Here is a 20,112-nt window from a genome sequence, read left to right on the forward strand (position 1 = left end):
GAGCATGATTTTCCTGCCCTTGTCCAAGAAAACGTCTAAACTCTGCTGATCAATTTGTTCCGGGATCGAAAATATTTATAAAAAATAATCTTCAATTCAAAATTTAATGTTTTAAATAATAAGTATTTAATTTGCTTTAAATCTTATGACCATGTGTTTTGACGGAGCAGATAGTTTTTTTGAAATTTTTCGGGGTAATTTTTTACTCTACACGTTTGCCGTCGTTCCTCTTTTAATTATTATTTCACCTAAAACTCCTGTATTAGCAGCTCATGAATTCACTGTCTATAGAATGCAACACTTCGATTTACACGGAATTCCTCATGGTTTGTTTCATCTGAAAATTTGTTTTAGTTGATTAAAAATTAATGAACTAGATGCTATATGATAGAAATATTTTATTCTTATAAGTTTTTTACTATCAAAATGTTTTAATTATTGTTTCAAATTGTTTGCGTCTGGTTTGTAATTGGTAATGAATGAAAATTTTTTTTTTCGTGCTATATCATTTTATTTTATAACCGGTGTTGATCATCTGACCAAATTTTGAATATACAATTTTCAATGTCCTACCCTGTAGCCTTTTAATTTTGAACCCAACCCAAAAGACATGATAACTTATAGATTAAGCATTGGAACTAACTAGCATTCGTGGAAGACTTTTTGATGGTATTCATCTGAACGTGGGTTACGTTGAAAAAAATACCACAAAAATCATACCGCCAGTGGTTTGTCTGATGACAAAAGGATTCTAAAGGAGGACTCATCTACCTTTAGTGATATTTCATGTTAGCACTATGATGTGAGTAAGAAGCATATTTTGTATGAACCGCCGCCTCTGGGATTCGAACCTGGTTCACCACTTTGGAAAGCGAATGCTATATCTAGAGAATGCTTAGCAACATGCATTGGCTGGAGGTAATAGGTAGATAAGATCGGTAGATTTCCTTATTGGGATCTACAGTGAAATAATTAGACCGGATTGGTCATTTCTAGATAGTGGCCCATGACCTTTAAACTTAAAAATAAACATCTCAAAAGGGACTTATCCCAAAGGGTATAGCTCGTAGCCAATCTTGGGCAAACCATAACATGTTTTTTTTTAAATTGCAAGTTTAAGATCCTATTTGTGGTCTTGGCGATTATAGTTGGCATGACAGATTACGATACAGAAATATTTCCTGAAGTAATATTGGACTGTAAGTGTTATGAACTCTAGGGTTAAGAAATAGGAGTATATTGTATAAATATGAACCAGTCCTTGTAGCTTCAAATTAAAATCCTACACAAATTTTGCCATTTATTTAATAAAGGAGGAACATTGTAACACTTTTCTGACTCTATGTTCCTTTTTAACTCATAACCAAACTAAATCTTTGTTAGGAGTTTCCAATTACAATTTGTAAGATGTTTTTTATAGTAGATCAAAAACTATTGTAGGTATTGTAAATTTTTTTCCGGTTATATAATCTTTGCAAATCAATAATTGAAAGACACTGGGAAAGGGAAAAATGTCTATATCCATTTCTGGGTTCCATTGCCAAGTCTTGATGAGTTGCGTACAGTGCTGTGCGAGAAAAAAAGGGAGGGGGAAAAATACTTTCGAAGGGGGACCAACTCAAGGTGTTTAATATACAGCTGCCTTTTGTTGACAAACAACGACATACTTTTTAAAAAATTTTCCAAGCTCAAAAACCCTTTGGTACATGGGGATTGAAGTTGATGCAAATTGGTACCTTCTTTATAGAGACCTTTTTATATTACCTTGGGAATGTATTCTGTCTTGGTATCTACACCAAAATGTTCCAGTTTAGGTGATAGCTAGATAGTGACATGCGTCACAGAATTGGCAACTTACGATAAAACTACTGCTACTAAATAATGTTATTTATGCATAATGAATAACTAATAAGCTAATAATAAGAGGGGTATATTAAAGTTTTTTTCAGTAATTTAAATTTTGCCATTTCTTTTTAAATAAATACCTTTTATTTAAAAATACACCTTTAAATGTTTATTTTCTTATAATTATCAGTTTAAAAAAATAATAAAGTTTTTTATTAATTAATCCTTTTTTTTTAAGTTTACTTTTTATTTAAAGGAAAATTTATACACAGACATCTATTAGCTTGCCTTTAATTATTTTTCAAACGCTTCAAATTTTTCTGTTATTTTGATAATGAGGGAGAATTACTCTGTGAAGTATGCACATAAAATAGTATAAAAGGATAATTTAAAAAATTGGGATCAAAATCCGTTATTACATAATATCATGCATTTTAATACATTTAAAGACAGGGAATGCCCTTTTCAATGAGGAAGCACCCTGCCCTTTCTTATTTCTAGGGAGATATCTGACATTGCATTATGTTAAAATGCTGTGCCAGTCTCTATTCTATTTATCTGATTTATTTATTTAGTAATTTTGGTTAACCTTATGTTTTTCTAGGTTGTAGAAATTCCATTCTAAACATGGAAGCCAGAACTCTTTACACAACTCCCTACACTCGACGTTGTGTTATGGCAAGATTGTCTGATTTAACATATGCTCATTATCAAGAAATTCTTCATCAGAATGCTGGTGGCTTACTTATTATAATTCCTAAAACGTTTAATTCTCTTTCACCTGATGAACAGCAGGTATTTACTACTATCTTTGCATTTTACATGTGTTGCACACGAATTGACGTTTCTGGAAAATATATTTTTCTCTGAAATAATTATTCAAAATATTTATTTTTAAAAGTAAAAATCGTTTATATAATGATAATTTTTTAATAAGTGCAAAGTGTATTTTGAGGTGTAGAATCTTTTGAACTAAAATATCTTTATAACTGTTTTATAAAAACAGCTTCTCAGGCTGTTTTTCCATTATTTGCAAAACTTATTTTGTTATTATTTAGATCAGTGATTCTCAACCACTGTGCCGCGGCATTTTTGTGTGCCGCCAAATATTGGAAATAGTACAATAAAAATTATAATGCTTTTTTATTACGTGTAAAGTTTAAATTAAAAAAAAGTATATATATATATATTTATTATTTTTCCACGCTTTAACCGCATGAACATCTTTGTCGGTGATTGTCTTGTCTCAGACAATCTTGAAATAAGTTAGAATAAGAAGAAAGTGTTTAAATTGTCTTTGACAATTTAAAAAAATTTTGAAATTATAGGTAGGAAATTTATTGACTATTAAAATTATTAATTAACAAAGGAGCGCAAGCTAAATATTTACTTTCAAACGGAAATAAAAGCTAATCATTAAAGTAAGCTATGCAATAACTAGTTATAAAAACAAATCAACAAAGGATAACTAACAAAAAAAAAAAAAGCTAGGAATTAATAATTTGCAAAAACAACTAATTTTTTTCATTTTGTGCCGTCAAATTTTGAAATCGTTAAAAGTGTGCCGCCACAAAAAAAAAAGTTTCAGAATCACTGATTTAGATGTTAAAATTTATTTTTCTTGTTAAAATTAAAGATGTTAAAATTTATATTTCTTAATTTTTGAATTGTTAAGATGTTATTAAAACTTGAAATTTGTATGTTTCAACAGGGTTCCCACATGTGGCAGGGAAAACCTTGGAAATCCCTTCCTCATTTAATATTTTTTGCACAGAAAAACTAATATTTTACATTGCAAATAAAAGAATCAAAGTTTTCTGATGTAAATATGGTTTCATTTTTCTTTGAAATTTCCTTGGTATACCTGGAAAAGTCAGACAATTTTATTTTCTTAAATTGAGTGGGAACCTTGTTTCAACTTATCTTAGTTTTATTTTTCATATTCACTATTTTAAAATTATTAAAAAATAATAGTGAAGTTTTTTTTTGATTAACCTTTGCATCTTTTCTTTTCTTTTAGTCTTTAATGACTTTAGAAAAAAATTTGCTTGAAGAAGATGTAACAGTACCAGTTTATTTTACTTATGAAACAGAGGAGATATTAGATATTTATTATAGTATGGAACAAACATCTCCTACTCAACAAAAAACATCTCGATCAGCAGCAGAAGGTATTTTTATTTTTTACTTTGTTACAATATTTTTTATTATTTCTTCTAATATATTTTGTATCGAAAAAAAGTTATGTATAGAAAAAAACAAGCAAAATATACAATAATAAATTTGTTATTGATGATAATCTCTTTAAAACAATTGCACACCTTAATTAATTTTTTTCTTTCTTTTAAATAATTTTACTTCTTTCTATTGACAAATTTTTGAAGTAAGGCTGTAATTCAAATGATTATAATATCAGATCCTATTCACAAGTGTTAGTTCTTCATTTTGATGATACTTAGTGTAGTGCTCTGTCAAAAAAATTCAATTTGAATTGTTTCTTTAATTCAAAAAGTCTCTTAATGTGATTTTAGTTTAATATTTCTTGCTAAATAAAAAAAGATCTTTTGGAGCATTTTTTTGCATGTTTTTTTTTCCTTACTGTGGAAGAAACGTGCAGTTCCTGCTTTAAACTGAATGTAAAATGTTTAAATGTAATGATGTTTTTATAACAGATGTTACGTACAATAATAATAGATGTTTTTAAAACATGACAAATAATAGATGTTTTTAAAACATGAGATGGTTAATGTAATACTTAATAAAAATACATAACATACATCCCACCTATTTTTGATTAAGAGATAGCGAATTTCTGATATGTCTGATATATAAGTTGACCATTGTGGAATATTTTTCCTATAGATAGCATGTATTAAATGACATTAGACTCTTGGCAAAATGATTTAAAAAGTGATGTCAATTGGGTAATCTTAAATATTTTTGGTGCTGTAATTTGGTGCTGCTGTTAAAAATATTTCCATATACTTTTTGTAATTACTAGGAGGCTTCACCACCATAATAATAACAATGACCTTATATAACAGTTTGGATTGGAAACAGTTTTTTTTATCTCTCTTCAGTCTCTATATTTTTAAAAATTTCTATATAAATGTTAAGATTCATATCTGGCAACATCTAACCTCTTTTGTATGTTTTAATTATTCCTTTTTCTTTTGTTACTTTTGCCGTGAAATCATGTGGGAGCTTATGAAATGAAAATTGCTATAGGGATAAATTTTTTACAATAATGAATAAATAATTATTTGAAGTAAAAACAATGCAATAAACACTTAAAATTCAATTAACTTTCGAACAAATATTAGTTTCCGAAAACAAAAAACGTTTAAGAGTTTTAATTCAAAATGGTCTCATCAGCTCGTCGAATTTTGACTCTGTTGTTGCTGTTTAGCTGACAGTAGATCGACCAACAGGATTTTTTTTTTTTTACCACAAATTTGTCCTTCTTGGAACTAATAATCAAATCATATTTTTTTTTTGTATTCTATTGAATTCTTTGTACATTTTTTACATGTCTTTGCAATTTCAAGTTTCTAAGTCATATTAAGTTATCAAGTTTCTAAGTATATTTTGAGCAGCAAAGCAAAATGTAATGTGAAGCAAAATTAATTGAGAAAATATGTGCAAGAAAAGCACTTAAAATTGCAATAACTTTCAAACAAATTATAATTTCCAAAGAAACTGTTAAGTACATAAACAAGTACGACCCTTTCAGCATGCTAAATTTTATCTCTATAGTTGCATTTCTGAAGCTCGTAGAGGAAACGGTATGTTATTTTCCCAACGAGTTTAACAGTTAGTAATTCTCGTACTAATTACCGAATGTTCTTTTTTATTTAATCCTAATTTCTGTACACTTTTCTATACACCTTAGTGATTTTAAGTTTGATAGTTATTGCGCAGTAAAACAATATGCAACGTTAAAATGTAAATCCAAAATACCATGTGCGACTTTTACGATTTTTTAATATGGTGAGATGTAAGTAATGATTTTGATAAAGTTGATGCAAACTAATGATATTTATATATGTACTTTCTTGTAAGTAGAAACATAACTCTGTTCAATTTTCTTGCCATATTTATGTACATTTTATGTGTTAAATAGGTTATTAAAATTTATATGTCATGATTTTAGTTTAAGAAATAATGTAGTGCATTTTGTTTTAGAAATTCCAAGTTCTATATTGTCAAGTGGTTATCAGATGGTTGTGTCTGGTCCTCCCCCTAAAGAGCAGCTTGATACACAAGTTATTAGCATTCAGGTATAAACCTATGAACATATGATTCATATATTCGTAAAAATTAATGTAGGTATAGACTACCAGAATTTAGATGTCGTAGTCAAAACAGACCGGTCGCCAGAAATCGGGTTCTAGGTAATATATGTTAACAAAAGATTTTAAAGAATTGTTTATAGATAAAAGTATGATTTATTGGCTAAATACTTTTTTTGCTGAAACAGTATCTCTAATGAATGTCCTATGTTATCTATGTTCTAACTTGCATATAAATTAAATAAATTCGTATGACTAGTTAGGTACATTATTAGCATTTAAAGTCATATACCAACCACTGGTCAACAAACTCTAAAACATGTTTATTCTCCTAAAGAATAATTATTAGTGGTCAGTAACTGTTAGAATCAATGTATTGAGACAAAATGAAAATGATACTGAAAAAAAAATCTATACAATTGTATGCTGTGCTCTACTGTAACTTTTGTTAACGGTATTAAAGCAGGCAAACAAAAGGGTTATTGTTCTTCCACAGAATTTGACTGCTACATATTCTCTATAATTTCTAGGCTTTTTAACCTTTTACAACAAACTGAGAGAAAGTGCGGTTTAAATCTTTTTAAAAAACAATGGATATCTATAATTAATTTAAATAAAAAAGGTAGAAATGTTCCAACATTTAAAAATGAAAGCTAATTATATTATGTTTTTTATATAACAATGTTATGTTTTTTAAATTTTTTTAAAAACCTAATAATCTAAAACAGATCTTATGAAAAAGAAACTATGTGTTTTATACTAAAACTACTAAACTGCTTCATGATTAGAATGTGTTTTATTGTAAAACTAATGAAAAGTTTCATAGTTATTAATAATAACCTAATAATAATCTGACAAAAGATGAGAAGAGAAAGAGGAGAATATAACTAAAATATGAAGTTAATTTTGTAAAATAAAAAAAAGAAAAGAAATAAAAGTATTAGTCAAATTAAATAAAAAGAATTAGTTGACAGAACTTATTTTACTTATTTTGCATTAATATGTGTAGATCTTTTATGAGCTGCATTATTTTTCTTTAATTGTTTGTAGTTTATACTTGTTTGCTTCAATCTTTAAAAATATATTAAAATAAAATAAGTATTAAGTTTGAGCAGACTCACAACATTGTCTATTATAGACCTTTGTGTTCTCTTTGGGACTAGTAACACTTTTCAGCTTTTTTAACACTGATGTTATGTATAAAAATGGAATGTATGAGTATAAGACTAGATAATAAATGTTTAAATAAATGATAAATGTTTAGATTTTTTTGATATTTTTCTAAAAATAGTAATATAAATAGTACAGTAAAGAACCAATTATCAGGGACTCTTGGGACCATTGCTATCCTGCATGTCTGAATTTCCTGGATCGGTTCCACCGATTCTTTCGAACCCACAAGAGAAAATAAAACATTTGTTCCTTCTCTGCCTCTCTCGACCTAAAGATCTTCAAGATCACAGAAGAAATATTGAAGTTTTCTCTGGAAAAAGGGGAGAAAATACCCCCCACACACAATTGTCTCTTCTCAACTTCAAGAATGAGTCAAATTTCTGCTTTTTCCTTTACTCATACTAGTTCAAAATGGCAGGGAAACCGAGCAAAATTTCCCCCAGTTTTCTGGATACCAGATAAATGGTTCTGTACTGTAATAATAAAATAGTACTAATGTAATGAAGGCTTGATAATTGCTGTTAATCACTAATGTTTTTGTCATCATTGTAATTTTTTCAAGGGAAAATTATGTGGTTTTGGAGTCGAAGAACAATTGCCTACTGTTGCCATAGTTGCTCATTATGACGCTTATGGTGTTGCACCCGTAAGTTGTTTTTATATTTATATGTTTGAGGGAATTTTTGATTAAAATTTTTTGTGATTAAAAAATTGTTGTTTATTATGAATTTGAATTTAATAATGAAAGTTTGCTTTATTTTTGCTTTCTTTTAAAAATTTCAAACAAACCATTTCAATTTTTTTTTTGTTTTTATTTTGAAATAAAAAAAGTTCTTTAAACTATGTAATAGCAATAAAATTTTAATTTAAGGTATTGAACTACAGTAGCAAAAAATTAGCTATATACAGATTGTTTAGTAGTAGTTTAGAATTTTTTTAAAATTGATATCATGAAATATAATTTATTCATTATGCATGCATTTTGTGATTATCACATAAGTTTTCAATATCATGTTTGACTCTTATATACTGTTTTTATTATTTTAAGCTTGTTTTATTTTCTTTAAATACTCTAAAATAATTTTTTTTTACTCCTTTTTAATTGGTACATAAATAAGTTTCGTTGTATATCCACTAGATATAAGTTTTCAAATTCTCATATTCAAGGTGTAAGTTTCGACCATTTGAATATGTTTAGACATTAATACTGCTCTCTCATTAATACTCTGCCAGTTTTTCTTGTGCACAGAAAGGCATTTTCTTTTTTTTAATTGTTGATGTTTATCATTTAAAGATACTAAAAAGTTATAGTTTTAATATAAAATTTATAGTAACAAAAACAAATAGCAGATTTGATTTGCAGAGATAAAATAAATATTATTGATCTTTGGCCATTACTATTTTTCCGAAAGGAAAATAAGTAGAATCTCTAATCAAGCCTTCAAACAAGAGATTGTGCATTTTATGGAATTTAGTGTTATGTAGATCATTTCACATATTCTTTAATTTAACTGCTAAACATGTCAATATTAGCTTGGAAAAAATCATTCTAAAAATGCTTTTAAATAATTTTTAGGTACAAATACTTACTAACATAAAAACATGCAATTTCTTATTTCTAGAAAAAAATTAAAATTTCCTAAAGGAATAGAACTAATTATCAATTTCGGTTAGCTCAGATTTTTAATAAACCTTTAAATTACTTAGATTTAAACATCTTAGTAAATAACTAAACAAATGATATAAAAATTTAATAGTTCTGGCTTAGTTACAAAACTGCGATTTTTATCGTTTACGCACTCAAAACTAATGTGGTTAATGGAGAATTACAGTTTATAGAATTGTATTATATAGATCTTCTATATTTTTAAGTTAGTATTTTTCTGTTAAGATGTTTAGTTTACTAATTTTTGTATTTTGCATGGATTATATGCAAGTTATTTGTAAGTTAGTCTATTTTCTTCACTCTCTTGCATGTTGATTTCAAATGCCCTGTTTTCTTTTTATCTGCGTGTATAATTCCTGTAAAATTTTTTCCTCTAATTTGATTTGTGATTTATTCTATATTTTATTATTATTTAAGTACTTATTCGTTTATTTTTAATACTAAGGCTTTATCATTTGGTACTGATTCAAATGCCAGTGGAGTAGCTGCCTTACTTGAATTGGCTAGAATGTTATCCCGTTTATATACCAATTCTCGAACTCATCCTAGGTAATTTTTTAGATTTTCCTATAATTAAAGTAAACCAATATTTTGCTCTTGATATTTCTATGTTACACATTATATAACAAGTATAATAAGATATTCAAAATAAACTCAGTTATATCATAAATTTGTATTATTACTTTTGTAGATTCAATTTACTATTTCTTCTCTCGGGAGGTGGGAAATTCAATTATCAAGGCACCAAAAAGTGGATTGAAGATAACATTGATAGTTCAGGTATTTTTTAAATGTTTAAATAATTTTATATTAGTTTTTTTAAAAATGAAATAGCTCGTAATTTTGCTCATTCATTAAATATTTGGATACTAATTATATTTGAGAGGCCACGTTCATTTTGTCGAGCAATAATATTCCCTTGCACATAATTCTGTAATCAACGAAAAACCAATACTATAGTTATGAAGTTTTAGGTCTAAATATCTAAATGCCTAGATGTTTTTTTAAATATTTTTCATTTATATTTTGCCATTATTTGTGCTTTAATAATATGCGAAATGGCATCTAAACTCCTTCGCTAAACTTTTGAAATTTGGGTACTTTGTCGAATTAGTGTTTTAAAGCCTAGATTTTTTTTTTTCAGCAATTATAACGGATGTTATTTTTACAGTGATATTTTTGTTTTCGTTGACTTTAACTTTGTTAAATTCAGGGTATCCGCACACCTGGGAAGTGTTGAAAAATCATGGAAAGTCATGAATTTCAGTATTGAACTAAATTTGTCATGAAATGTCATGATTTTTACTATGTGTTTGAAAAAATCATGGAAAGTCATGGATTTAGGTCTCCGAAAAATGTAATTTTAAAAATGGAATCCCCCCCCCAATTTCATCCTGTTCTAAATATCTGAATTCCTAACAAAATCACCACTCAGTCATATTTTATTAGAATATAAAATGATTTTATCATGTTCTTAAAAAATTATGGTGTTCTTTCAAAAAATGAAAGAAAAAACATCATTTCTAGAGCGAATCTTTTTAAACTCTCTTCTGTGATTTAAGAATTTTTATTATTAATTTTTTTTAATTTTATCAATTTAAAATTCTAGTTGAAGCAAACCAGTCAGTGATGAATTTTTTTTATTCCGAAATGAGAACAGAAAAATCAGGAGTATTTCTTTCTTTTCTGATGAACAAGAAAAGTATCTTTAGAATATAATTCTGCAGGAAAAAAAATTATTTGCTTTTGTATTTTTTCTACTATTTTATTGTTTCAACTCTTTCTTTACTCTGTTTTTTAAATTTAAAATCTATAAATATGAAGATGCAGAGTATAAGTTTTGATTATACCTATCATTTCGAATAATGTTGTTATAATGCTTTTTTAAAATTGTTGCATTTTTGTTGGAGACGATAGTAACTTCTTTAAGTCATGAAAAATTCTTGGAATTAGTCATGGAAAGTCATGAATTTGAAAATCTAAAATGTAGCAGATACCCTGTAAATTGATACTGGTGCATTGCACATTATTAATATTTTACCTTAAGTGGGTTGATTTTGTTCCATGTGAGGTGACTGATGACTAGATGGTGTTTTATTTTTGATATTGTGAGAGGTGCTCCACAAACAAATTTCTGTGATAACTGACACTTGTTGACTTATGAAAAGTGTAAATTAATTGTGTTTTATCGGCAATCACACTAAACTTTTTCAAACCTCATCTAGCCTAGATTTTTTATATTACCTTCATTATACTAAATGTCTGATTGTTAATTGAGATAAGTTAATATTCAGGTATATGAATGTAAAATATTTACAAATAAACACCTTTATGTCTTTTTGTTCATTTTATAAGTTTAGATAACCAAGAATATAACAGATTGCAATCTAAATGGGAGGACTTTGTTTTTTTGAGATTTTGTGTCGCACAATATCATTGGAAGGGGTTAAGATGAATAATAATTTCGGATAATAAAACAGCAAAGAACAATAACATCTGCTATTTTGCTTTTTAGCTTATTGTACTCTAAAAGGAGTCTTGACATGTTGATTAGGGTAGCCTGTTTCTGTTATGTCCAAAAAAGGGCAAAATATTGTTCATAACTGGACCACCTGATGTATGGTACAATAGAAAAAGATCTAAATTCAATTGTCTGTTGTAGATTTTATTGCCTCATTTATAAATTATAATAATGTAATTAATAATAACATATTTAATAGTAATAAATATATTTAATAAAAATATAATTAATAATAATGATTGATATAACTGATAATAATGACACAAGCAATAAAAATAACAATCATTTGTAAATAAAATCATAAAATTAGTACTATTATTTTGAATTTTTTTTCCTCAAAAGAATTCAAAGAAAAGAGGGCAAAAAAAAAAAGAACAGTAATAGACTTGAGGTATTTTAAAAGCTTTGTGACTAAATCGTGTTGCAAAAAGGGTTTCTATGTCCCCAGGATATGGCTTTCGTAAATTTTAAGGAGACAAATTGGGTGGCACATAGACACCTCACTAAAGTTGCTGATTATGTTACAGAACACAATGCTACAGAAAACAATTTTTTAAGTTTATTATTATTATTTTTTTTACTATTTTAAATTATGTTTCTCTACCAGTCTGACAAGTTATTCAGGTACATCTTGTAAAATAGTTAGAGGTCTTGGTTGCTATTTTAAAAAGATATTTTAAGAAAAAGTCCCACATTCAGCACATGAATACTGTAGAATATCTCAAGAATATTAATCTAGTGTGCCCTTGATATCTCGAAAATCTCGTTACGTCTTAAAAATATTTTCCCCCTTGGCATTACATATCCACCTAATGTTGATTTGAAGAGTTTCTTCTTAAAACCTTGCTATCTAATTTTTTTTTCTTTTTACAAATCACAATGCAAGTTCATTGTAAACCAATTATTTTCTATTCAATGCATAATTATTTTTGTCTTACTTTCAGGAATAAAATTATCATTGTTGTACTTAGACTTATAGTCAACTATCATTACATACATATTTAATAGAGGTTATTCTTATGTTTCATGACTCTACTTTATAGAGTAATATTTCAGAATATGTTTTTAACTTTTTAGAACATATTTAGTTCTGAACTTGCTATCTCGAAAACTCGCTATCTCCAAATTTTTTTAGCCTCCTTTCAACTTTGAGATATCGAGAGTATACCATAACATTTAATTAACATATAACATTTAATTTAGTCACCACAATGTTAATCATTAACACATTTGCATTTTTACTGTGGGAAAGATAAAAAGTATGTAAAAATTTGACTCTAAAATGTGCCATATGTGATTTATGAATACTGTAGAATGTCTCAATAATATTTATTTTAGTCACCACATTGTTAATCAATAAAATCAAATTTATCGTTTAACAAGATAATGAAATAAATGATTTTACATTAATTTATTCTTAAATGATATATATTTAATTTTTATATTTAATAACTATTATTGCATAGATGTGGTAATAAATATTTTCTTCAGTTATTATAAATTTATATTTTATGCGTTCATAAATTTATTGCATCTATGTAAAAAGGTTGCACATAAAGTATGATATTTATATTTATACTTTCAGATGCTAGTCTACTGCCTGATGCACTTTATACATTGTGTTTAGATACTATTGGGAATGAGGATAATTTGTATTTACATGTATCTAAACCACCCAAAGAAGGTAGTCCGGGAGATGTATTTTATAAGGTATTTTTACTTTGTTATTTTGATGGTGTTTTTTTTTTTTTTTTTTTTTTTTTTTTTTTTTTTTTTTTTTTTTTTTTTTTTNTTTTTTTTTTTTTTTTTTTTTTTTTTGTCTTTCCTTCAACTGTGAACTGTTCTGGATTTTAAAACAGTGTTTATCAACCATGGTTCCTAGGAACATTAGCTAAAGTTTTGTAAAATATTGCTAAGACTTATGTGGATTTGCGGTGCACAACCTTTTTTTAGTAAAAGACCACTTGTACTGAAGGATCAGAAATATTTAGGCGTGTTAATGACAACTGTGGAATTTTTTATATAAACATCTGTAACATAACCACTTCTAAGTTCTAATTTCTTTTTAACTTTAGTATTATAATTGCTTTGGTAATCTTTAGTAATATAATATAATTAAGTACTTTCGTGCACTTGAATTCATTTAAAACTGAAGTAAACAAAACATACTTTTGAAAAATAAATAACTGTGTGCATGCATATATATATAAAAGTAATGTTTTTTTTTAACATATTACATAGTTCAAAATTTCATTTATAATAACTTTTAAGAATTTAAAAAACTTGAATGAAACTTGACTAAAGAACTTAAGTATAAAATTAAAAAAAAAAAAAATTAAATATTTACGGGTTTATGAAAAAGGGCAACACTTGACAAAAGCCCAGTGCAACAATTTCTTGTGCTAAAAATATTGTTTCAACTCCATTTTTAAGTTTTTTTAATTCAAGGATTATATTTTGATCTGAAAAGTGGATGTTGCTATTTGAAAATTTCAAATTTTGTTCCTGTAATTTTAGCTTGAGAGCTACACAATCGATTTTGACATCATTCTTTGGCTCATTGGTCATGTGTTTTTCACATTTTTAAGAAATGCTTAAAGAATCCTTTTATAAATTTTTAAATGTGTTTAGATCATGGAGTTTCTCATACTTATGTATGAAGTTTAAAACTTTTAGGGATTTGAAGGACCAGTAATTCATTGCAAACGAAAAATAGTGTTTTTGAACATCCTATGTCAAAAAATATATTAATAAATGCAATAACTGCACAAAATTTCGCATGCCTAGCTTAAATAATATTTATGGAATTTTGGTCATTTTTATAAAAACTAATTTTCTCGTCTTTCTTTTTTTTGCTATAACTTTAAAGATACTCAATAAAATTAAAATTTTTAAAGCAATTTAAAATTAATTACTAAATTTGTGCTTTAAGATTTGAAAAAAAAGTTGTTGAAAACTGTGCAATTTTTAAAACTATTGAAGTAGATCCTTTATACTGCGCATGTGCGGAAACGTTGTAAAATTTTTTTGTCATAATTTTTTAGTGAATCCTATTTGTCAACTAATGAAAAAGTCCGATTTGAATATCTTAAAAATTTAAAAGGTTTCAAGCAATTTTCTAAGTAGTTTTCATACTTTTTCTAAAAAGGAAAGCTAAAGGGTTGATAAGGGGTTTTCTACAAATATTATTTTGTATCATTGCACAGAATTTAATAGCAAATGATTATACCTTACAATAAACATTCATACACCAAAGTGAATAAGGAAAGAAACAGGCGAAAAAAAGAAACTTTTTATGGGGGATGATCCCAACAGCATTTATAATAAATCTTGTTTAATAATACAAAATGAAATATATGGAAAACCCCTTATCATTTTTAACATTCTTTTAAAAAGCATGAAAACCATTTAGAAAATTGCTTGCAACTTTTAAATTTTTTAAGATATTCAATTCAGATTTTTTTTATTAGTTGCCAAATACAATTCATAACAAATTTAAGAAGTTTAAAAAATATTTTTTGCACGAAAATGCTATATGAAAGAACTGCTTTAAATACTCATATCTTGCGCAGTTTGAAGCAAACTTCTCTCAGATTTTAAACCAAAAATATTATAATTAGTTTTAAATTGCTCTAAAACTTTTTTAAAAATTTTATTGAATATTTTTAAAGTTTTAAGCCATTAAACTTACAACAAAAAAATTTGTTTTTATAGAAAATATCCACATCTTCATAAATATTTGAGTTTTGCGCAACTATTGCATATAATAACCAAATTAATTACTACAAGTTACTAATTTATCGTTTAGTGTTTTGTCATTGGGTGTTAAAAAACACTATTTTCCGTTTGTAATTTTTTGTCGATTTCTCAAACCTTTAAAAGCTTTAAATTTCAGCGATAAATATGAGAACTTGCGTAATATAAACACATCTAAATTTATATAAGTGATGGTATTTTTATTGAATGAAACATACTATAAGAAATATTTTTTATTTTTAAATTCTGTACATTGAAGAAATAAAACCTTTATCTGTTATAAAACATTCTAAATTATTTTTTTAAGGAATTACAATTGGCTGCTACTGAATCGCAGAAGGATTTAAATATCTCAATGGTCCATAAAAGAATAAATTTAGCCGATGAACTTCTTTCTTGGGAACATGAAAGATTTAGTATTCGTCGTTTACCTGCTTTTACATTATCTCATTTACAGTCTCCACGTTCTCTACTGCGAACTACCATATTAGACTCTAGGTAACTTCCTTTTTACATTTTCCATTTGTAATATTTAGTGATATCTCCTTTACTGCTATAGCAACCGTTGAATTTATTAAAATTACCTTCTTATCGAAACACAAATTGAGGCGTAAATTTGATAGGGCTCCATCCCTGAAATTAAATAATATTTTATGGGGCTATACTAACGATTTTAGATAATAGATAAGATTGTTAAATTAAAAGTCGTATTTATCAAAAAGTAATTGTTAATGAAAAAAAGTGTTCTCGCAATCGCACTGTAACAAATTTATTTGATTCAATATTTTCATGAACACTGGGGCATCTTAGAACCCGCTTCAAACTGTTTTGGGAATTCCGTTAAAAACTAAACAAGTTAAACCAGATTTCACTGTAAGAATAGAGTGGAAATATTCCTTCCTTCTTTTTATGTTATAAATAAACAATTTTATGTTTTGAAAATGAACTTTTCAATTTAATATAAAATAGTTTAAAACACTGCATCAACAGTATTTTTTGTCTTTTATATGTCGATTATAATATATAGATATTAATATGCATTTAGAAATTAAGAATTTAATTGATGTGTTTGAAGTAGAGTGATCAAACCATATTCAGTGGTAATGTTCCCTAAGTTTATAAAAATCGTGAATTTCATATTTTTTACTGTAGTTTTTCCTAAGGAAATATTTAAAAATTGATTATTGGGAAAATTATGAATTGTATTTATGGAAAAATCACTATCATAATAAAACAATTTACCGTTATTGTCAAATAATAAACTTTTCAAGAATTGAAGAAATTTGGAGTAGGCTTTAAAAGCTCTGTATAGCAGAACAAACCCATTCTTATTCAAGCCTGTTAAAACTATTTTAAAATTTTTAATTGAATTTATTTGTATTTCAAATTGTTAACTACATATAGCATAGAATACTGTAGTCAGTATAAAGTTGCTATTTTATAAGTTACTTTTATAAGTAGTAAAATATTGAAACATTTAAAGTGAAACTTGGCAGGGCTTGAAATTAATGGTGATTCATTGGTCTAGGACATCTAAATTTGATTTTGACCTCAATTAAAAAAATTATCAGTGGTTCTTTGACTACCAATCAATGTAAAGAGATGGTATGATTTGATTTTTGGTTTCTTGTTTTAGTGAGTGTTTTTCTTACAAAATAGCATAACACATTGTGAACATAACACATTTTCTGTATTGTAATTTTTCCTTTAAATTGACTTTATCAGCTTTTTTTTTTAAAAAAAATGTTAATTGAGATCTGAAACAGACCAATGAAAATTTATATGAACTAGTAATATCTTTAATTACTGGTCCTTCGAACCAGTGACTAGATTTCCTTAATTTCTATTTCTGCTTAGCTAAACTTCACATGAAAAACCTTAATCTGTACAGTAGATTGTCATCCAAGGTGAACCTCTAACATTGGAGATAATTTTTAAAATTCTTAGTTGTCTTATGCAAACAAACCATTATGTGCTTGTTCCCAAGGGCAGGCTCTCTCTTAACAGTAATTTGGATCAAGGACTGTAAAAAATCAAAACCTTTTTTTACACTTAGATGTTGAACCAAAAAAGTTCTACTACAGAGCATCATATTTTGACGTCATTGACAAGCAAGAGGTTATTGAGGAACTGAAGCATTTTTATCTCTCTAGAAATAACAAAAGTGGAGATAGAAGAATTGAAAATGCATCACTAAGATCAGATAAATATAAACCATTTAAAACAAGCTTTTGTTAGATCTATTTCCTCTGTAATGTAATGTAAAACAATGATGGTACTTCTTAAAAAGTGGGCTCAATAACTTTTAACTGCAGTAAATTTTGAATTCTATTATACTAACTTTATATCTACTAAATTTTCTTTACTTGCATAATATACTTTTTTATTTAAGAACAATTAACACTATAATAACTTTCTTTATTGAATTTTAGTACATCAGAGTGTCTTAAACAATAAAATTACGGAAAAAACTACTGCGTGCGTTACTTAATTTGGGTAATCCTATGTTTCACGTGAAAGAAAATAAAACTTTAACAGTTGAAAAATTATTTTAAGGATGAGTTATTTAGTCTATTTGTTTGTTAAAATGATAGCGTGATTGCGTACATTACCTTTTTGGGTGTTCATCATAGCACTAAATTGTTTTAACTAAAAAAATTTCTCTCTGTAAAAAATTGATCTTTTACTGACTTTTTTTGTAAGAATATTATGAAGCAGCTATTCTATTTAAAATAAACTTCATGCTCTTTTATTTGTACTATCCAATATTAAAAAAAATGTTTTTGGTGTTACATTGGCTATGTTAACATCATGAATGTTACAAATTAAATCTTTTGGTTAAAAAAAATTTACTTTTGCAATAATGTATGTTAATTCCTGTCACTAGATGGGATTGTAATTTTATTTGAAATTTTTAGTGTGAATCAAATTTAAACTTAGTTGTCAGAGCTTAAACTTTAAATTTGTGTTGTGTTCTCACCTTTTTTGCCCATGTACATTCTGTAAGGAGCTCATACATGTACAGTGCAATTTTGTACAGTTTTCCTTGAATTTTATTCTTTATGGTTTGCTGAGTTTAACAAAATATTAATGTTATTCCCTACATATAAATTATATATTTATTTAATCATTACATATATTCAGTTAAAACTGTTTGAGTTTACTGTTATAATGTTTTCATATATCAGGTATATCTCTTAAATTATCATCTTTTCTGGATGGACATTTTTTTCAGTCCTCAGAATTTGACATTTTGTCGGTTTCATTGTATTATTCTCATCACATTTTATGCATGTTTAAAAATGTTGTGACATTGTCTTAATTTTTATGTTTAAAGGAATTAAAGTTAAAAACTAAATCAAGAGTTTTAAAGGTGTGTAAAAATGTTCTCAAAACAAAATAACCTCCTAATTCAAGACAGTTATTTATTCTACAGATATTATGGTTCTTTTTATACTTTTTTGAGATATCTTATTTTTTAAAAACTTTTTGTTAACTTTTTACTTTGTTTACTTCAAATTAAGTAAACTATCTGTTTTTTAAAGTTAATTTTAAATTGTCCACCATCATAGACATTCTGGATCAATAACACATAAAATCATATAAATATATTTGTAATTTTTCTTTCAAAATTGATTTAAAAAAATGTCAAGCTTAAAGAACAATTTAAATAAAGTAAGCAAATTCTTTTTCACAATTTATGAGTCTTTTTTTTAGTATAAGTTTTCCTAGCATCTGTTTCTTTTATTGTCCCATTCCTTAAAGTTGCAACCAAGATTCAATATCAGTAAACTTGTACTTGGCTCAATTTTAAAAATGAATTTCTTCCCTTTTTATACATATATATGTTTTCGAAAAATAATCAAGTTTTTGAGAAAAAGTCATCAAAACATTCATTTATTTACAGTTGACTTTTTTAAATTTGAATTTAAAGAGAATTTTCAAAATAATCAAATTATCCAAAATTTGAACTAACAGGAACAAGATCTTCGTTTTATTATAAATTGAAAAAACATGGCAGTTTTTCGTTGAATTGCATTACTATTGCAATTAAACTAATAATGAATCTGTGAAAAATGGAGAAAATAATTTCAAAGCTCTGATAGTGAATGTCATTCGTACTTCTTAATCTCCTTCAGCTCTTTTGTTAAATTCTCTTAAAAATTCACTGTGAATGTAATATCAATGTTAGATTTTATTTAAAGAATTTATTACAAATTATAACAAAAGATAAATAAATTAATGTTCATGATGTATTAAATTTTCAAATTGCTTATTTCCATTTAAGCTAGTTATCTAAATAATTTGCTTTTTATATTTTTCAGAGAAAATGTTGATGTAGATAAGCTTGCAAGAAATGTAAAAGTAATAGCAGAAGCTCTAGCAAGGCATATGTATAATATAAGTGGTGACGTTTTGAGTACAGCAATTTTTTCAGAAGGTTTGGTAAGTTTTTTTTTATTTTTAAATTGCAATGTTGAATCCATATAAATAAAGTATATAATTTGCTTATTTGTAAATTTGGCTTTTGAAGAAAGGAATTCTTCTTTTTCTTTTGGTAAATTCTCATGATTTCATTCTTTAGAGTTGTATTTCTTTTATTTTTTGAGTCTTGCGTTGAAAAATACTTCTAGTATGCAGTATGTCTCAGAATTAGAAGTGGGCTCATCAATAAAGCAAGTGTTTTGCTCTGGTGATATGTAGATTTTCAATGCTTAATTTCTGAGTATTATCTGATTATTAGAATTTATGCAGGACAAACAGGGAAAACCTGGTATTGTCAGGGAATTTTATTTTGACTCTAAAAAACAGGGATAGTTAGGGAAAATTTAATTTTTTTTTTTGCAAAAACTTGAAAA

At 26.6% G+C, this 20,112-nt stretch overlaps 1 protein-coding gene across 2 annotated transcripts in view; it reads left to right on the plus strand.

Moving 5' to 3' along the window:
* LOC107452685 (BOS complex subunit ncln) overlaps nucleotides 1-20,112 on the plus strand; it is a 27,652-nt gene continuing 7,540 nt past the window's right edge. The window contains exons 1-10 of one of the 2 annotated variants that reach the window (XM_016069244.4): nucleotides 1-194; nucleotides 2,450-2,640; nucleotides 3,866-4,016; nucleotides 6,031-6,125; nucleotides 7,873-7,956; nucleotides 9,422-9,525; nucleotides 9,668-9,756; nucleotides 13,083-13,207; nucleotides 15,561-15,751; nucleotides 19,579-19,699. In XM_016069244.4, coding sequence (XP_015924730.1) covers nucleotides 146-194; nucleotides 2,450-2,640; nucleotides 3,866-4,016; nucleotides 6,031-6,125; nucleotides 7,873-7,956; nucleotides 9,422-9,525; nucleotides 9,668-9,756; nucleotides 13,083-13,207; nucleotides 15,561-15,751; nucleotides 19,579-19,699 — 1,200 coding nt within the window. In that variant the 5' untranslated portion in view covers nucleotides 1-145. Of the gene's footprint in view, nucleotides 327-2,449; nucleotides 2,641-3,865; nucleotides 4,017-6,030; nucleotides 6,126-7,872; nucleotides 7,957-9,421; nucleotides 9,526-9,667; nucleotides 9,757-13,082; nucleotides 13,208-15,560; nucleotides 15,752-19,578; nucleotides 19,700-20,112 lie in introns of both variants that reach the window. The other variant, XM_016069243.3, reaches the window with a different exon arrangement.

Source organism: Parasteatoda tepidariorum, chromosome 7, assembly GCF_043381705.1.
Source record: "Parasteatoda tepidariorum isolate YZ-2023 chromosome 7, CAS_Ptep_4.0, whole genome shotgun sequence".
Lineage (NCBI taxonomy): Eukaryota > Metazoa > Arthropoda > Arachnida > Araneae > Theridiidae > Parasteatoda > Parasteatoda tepidariorum.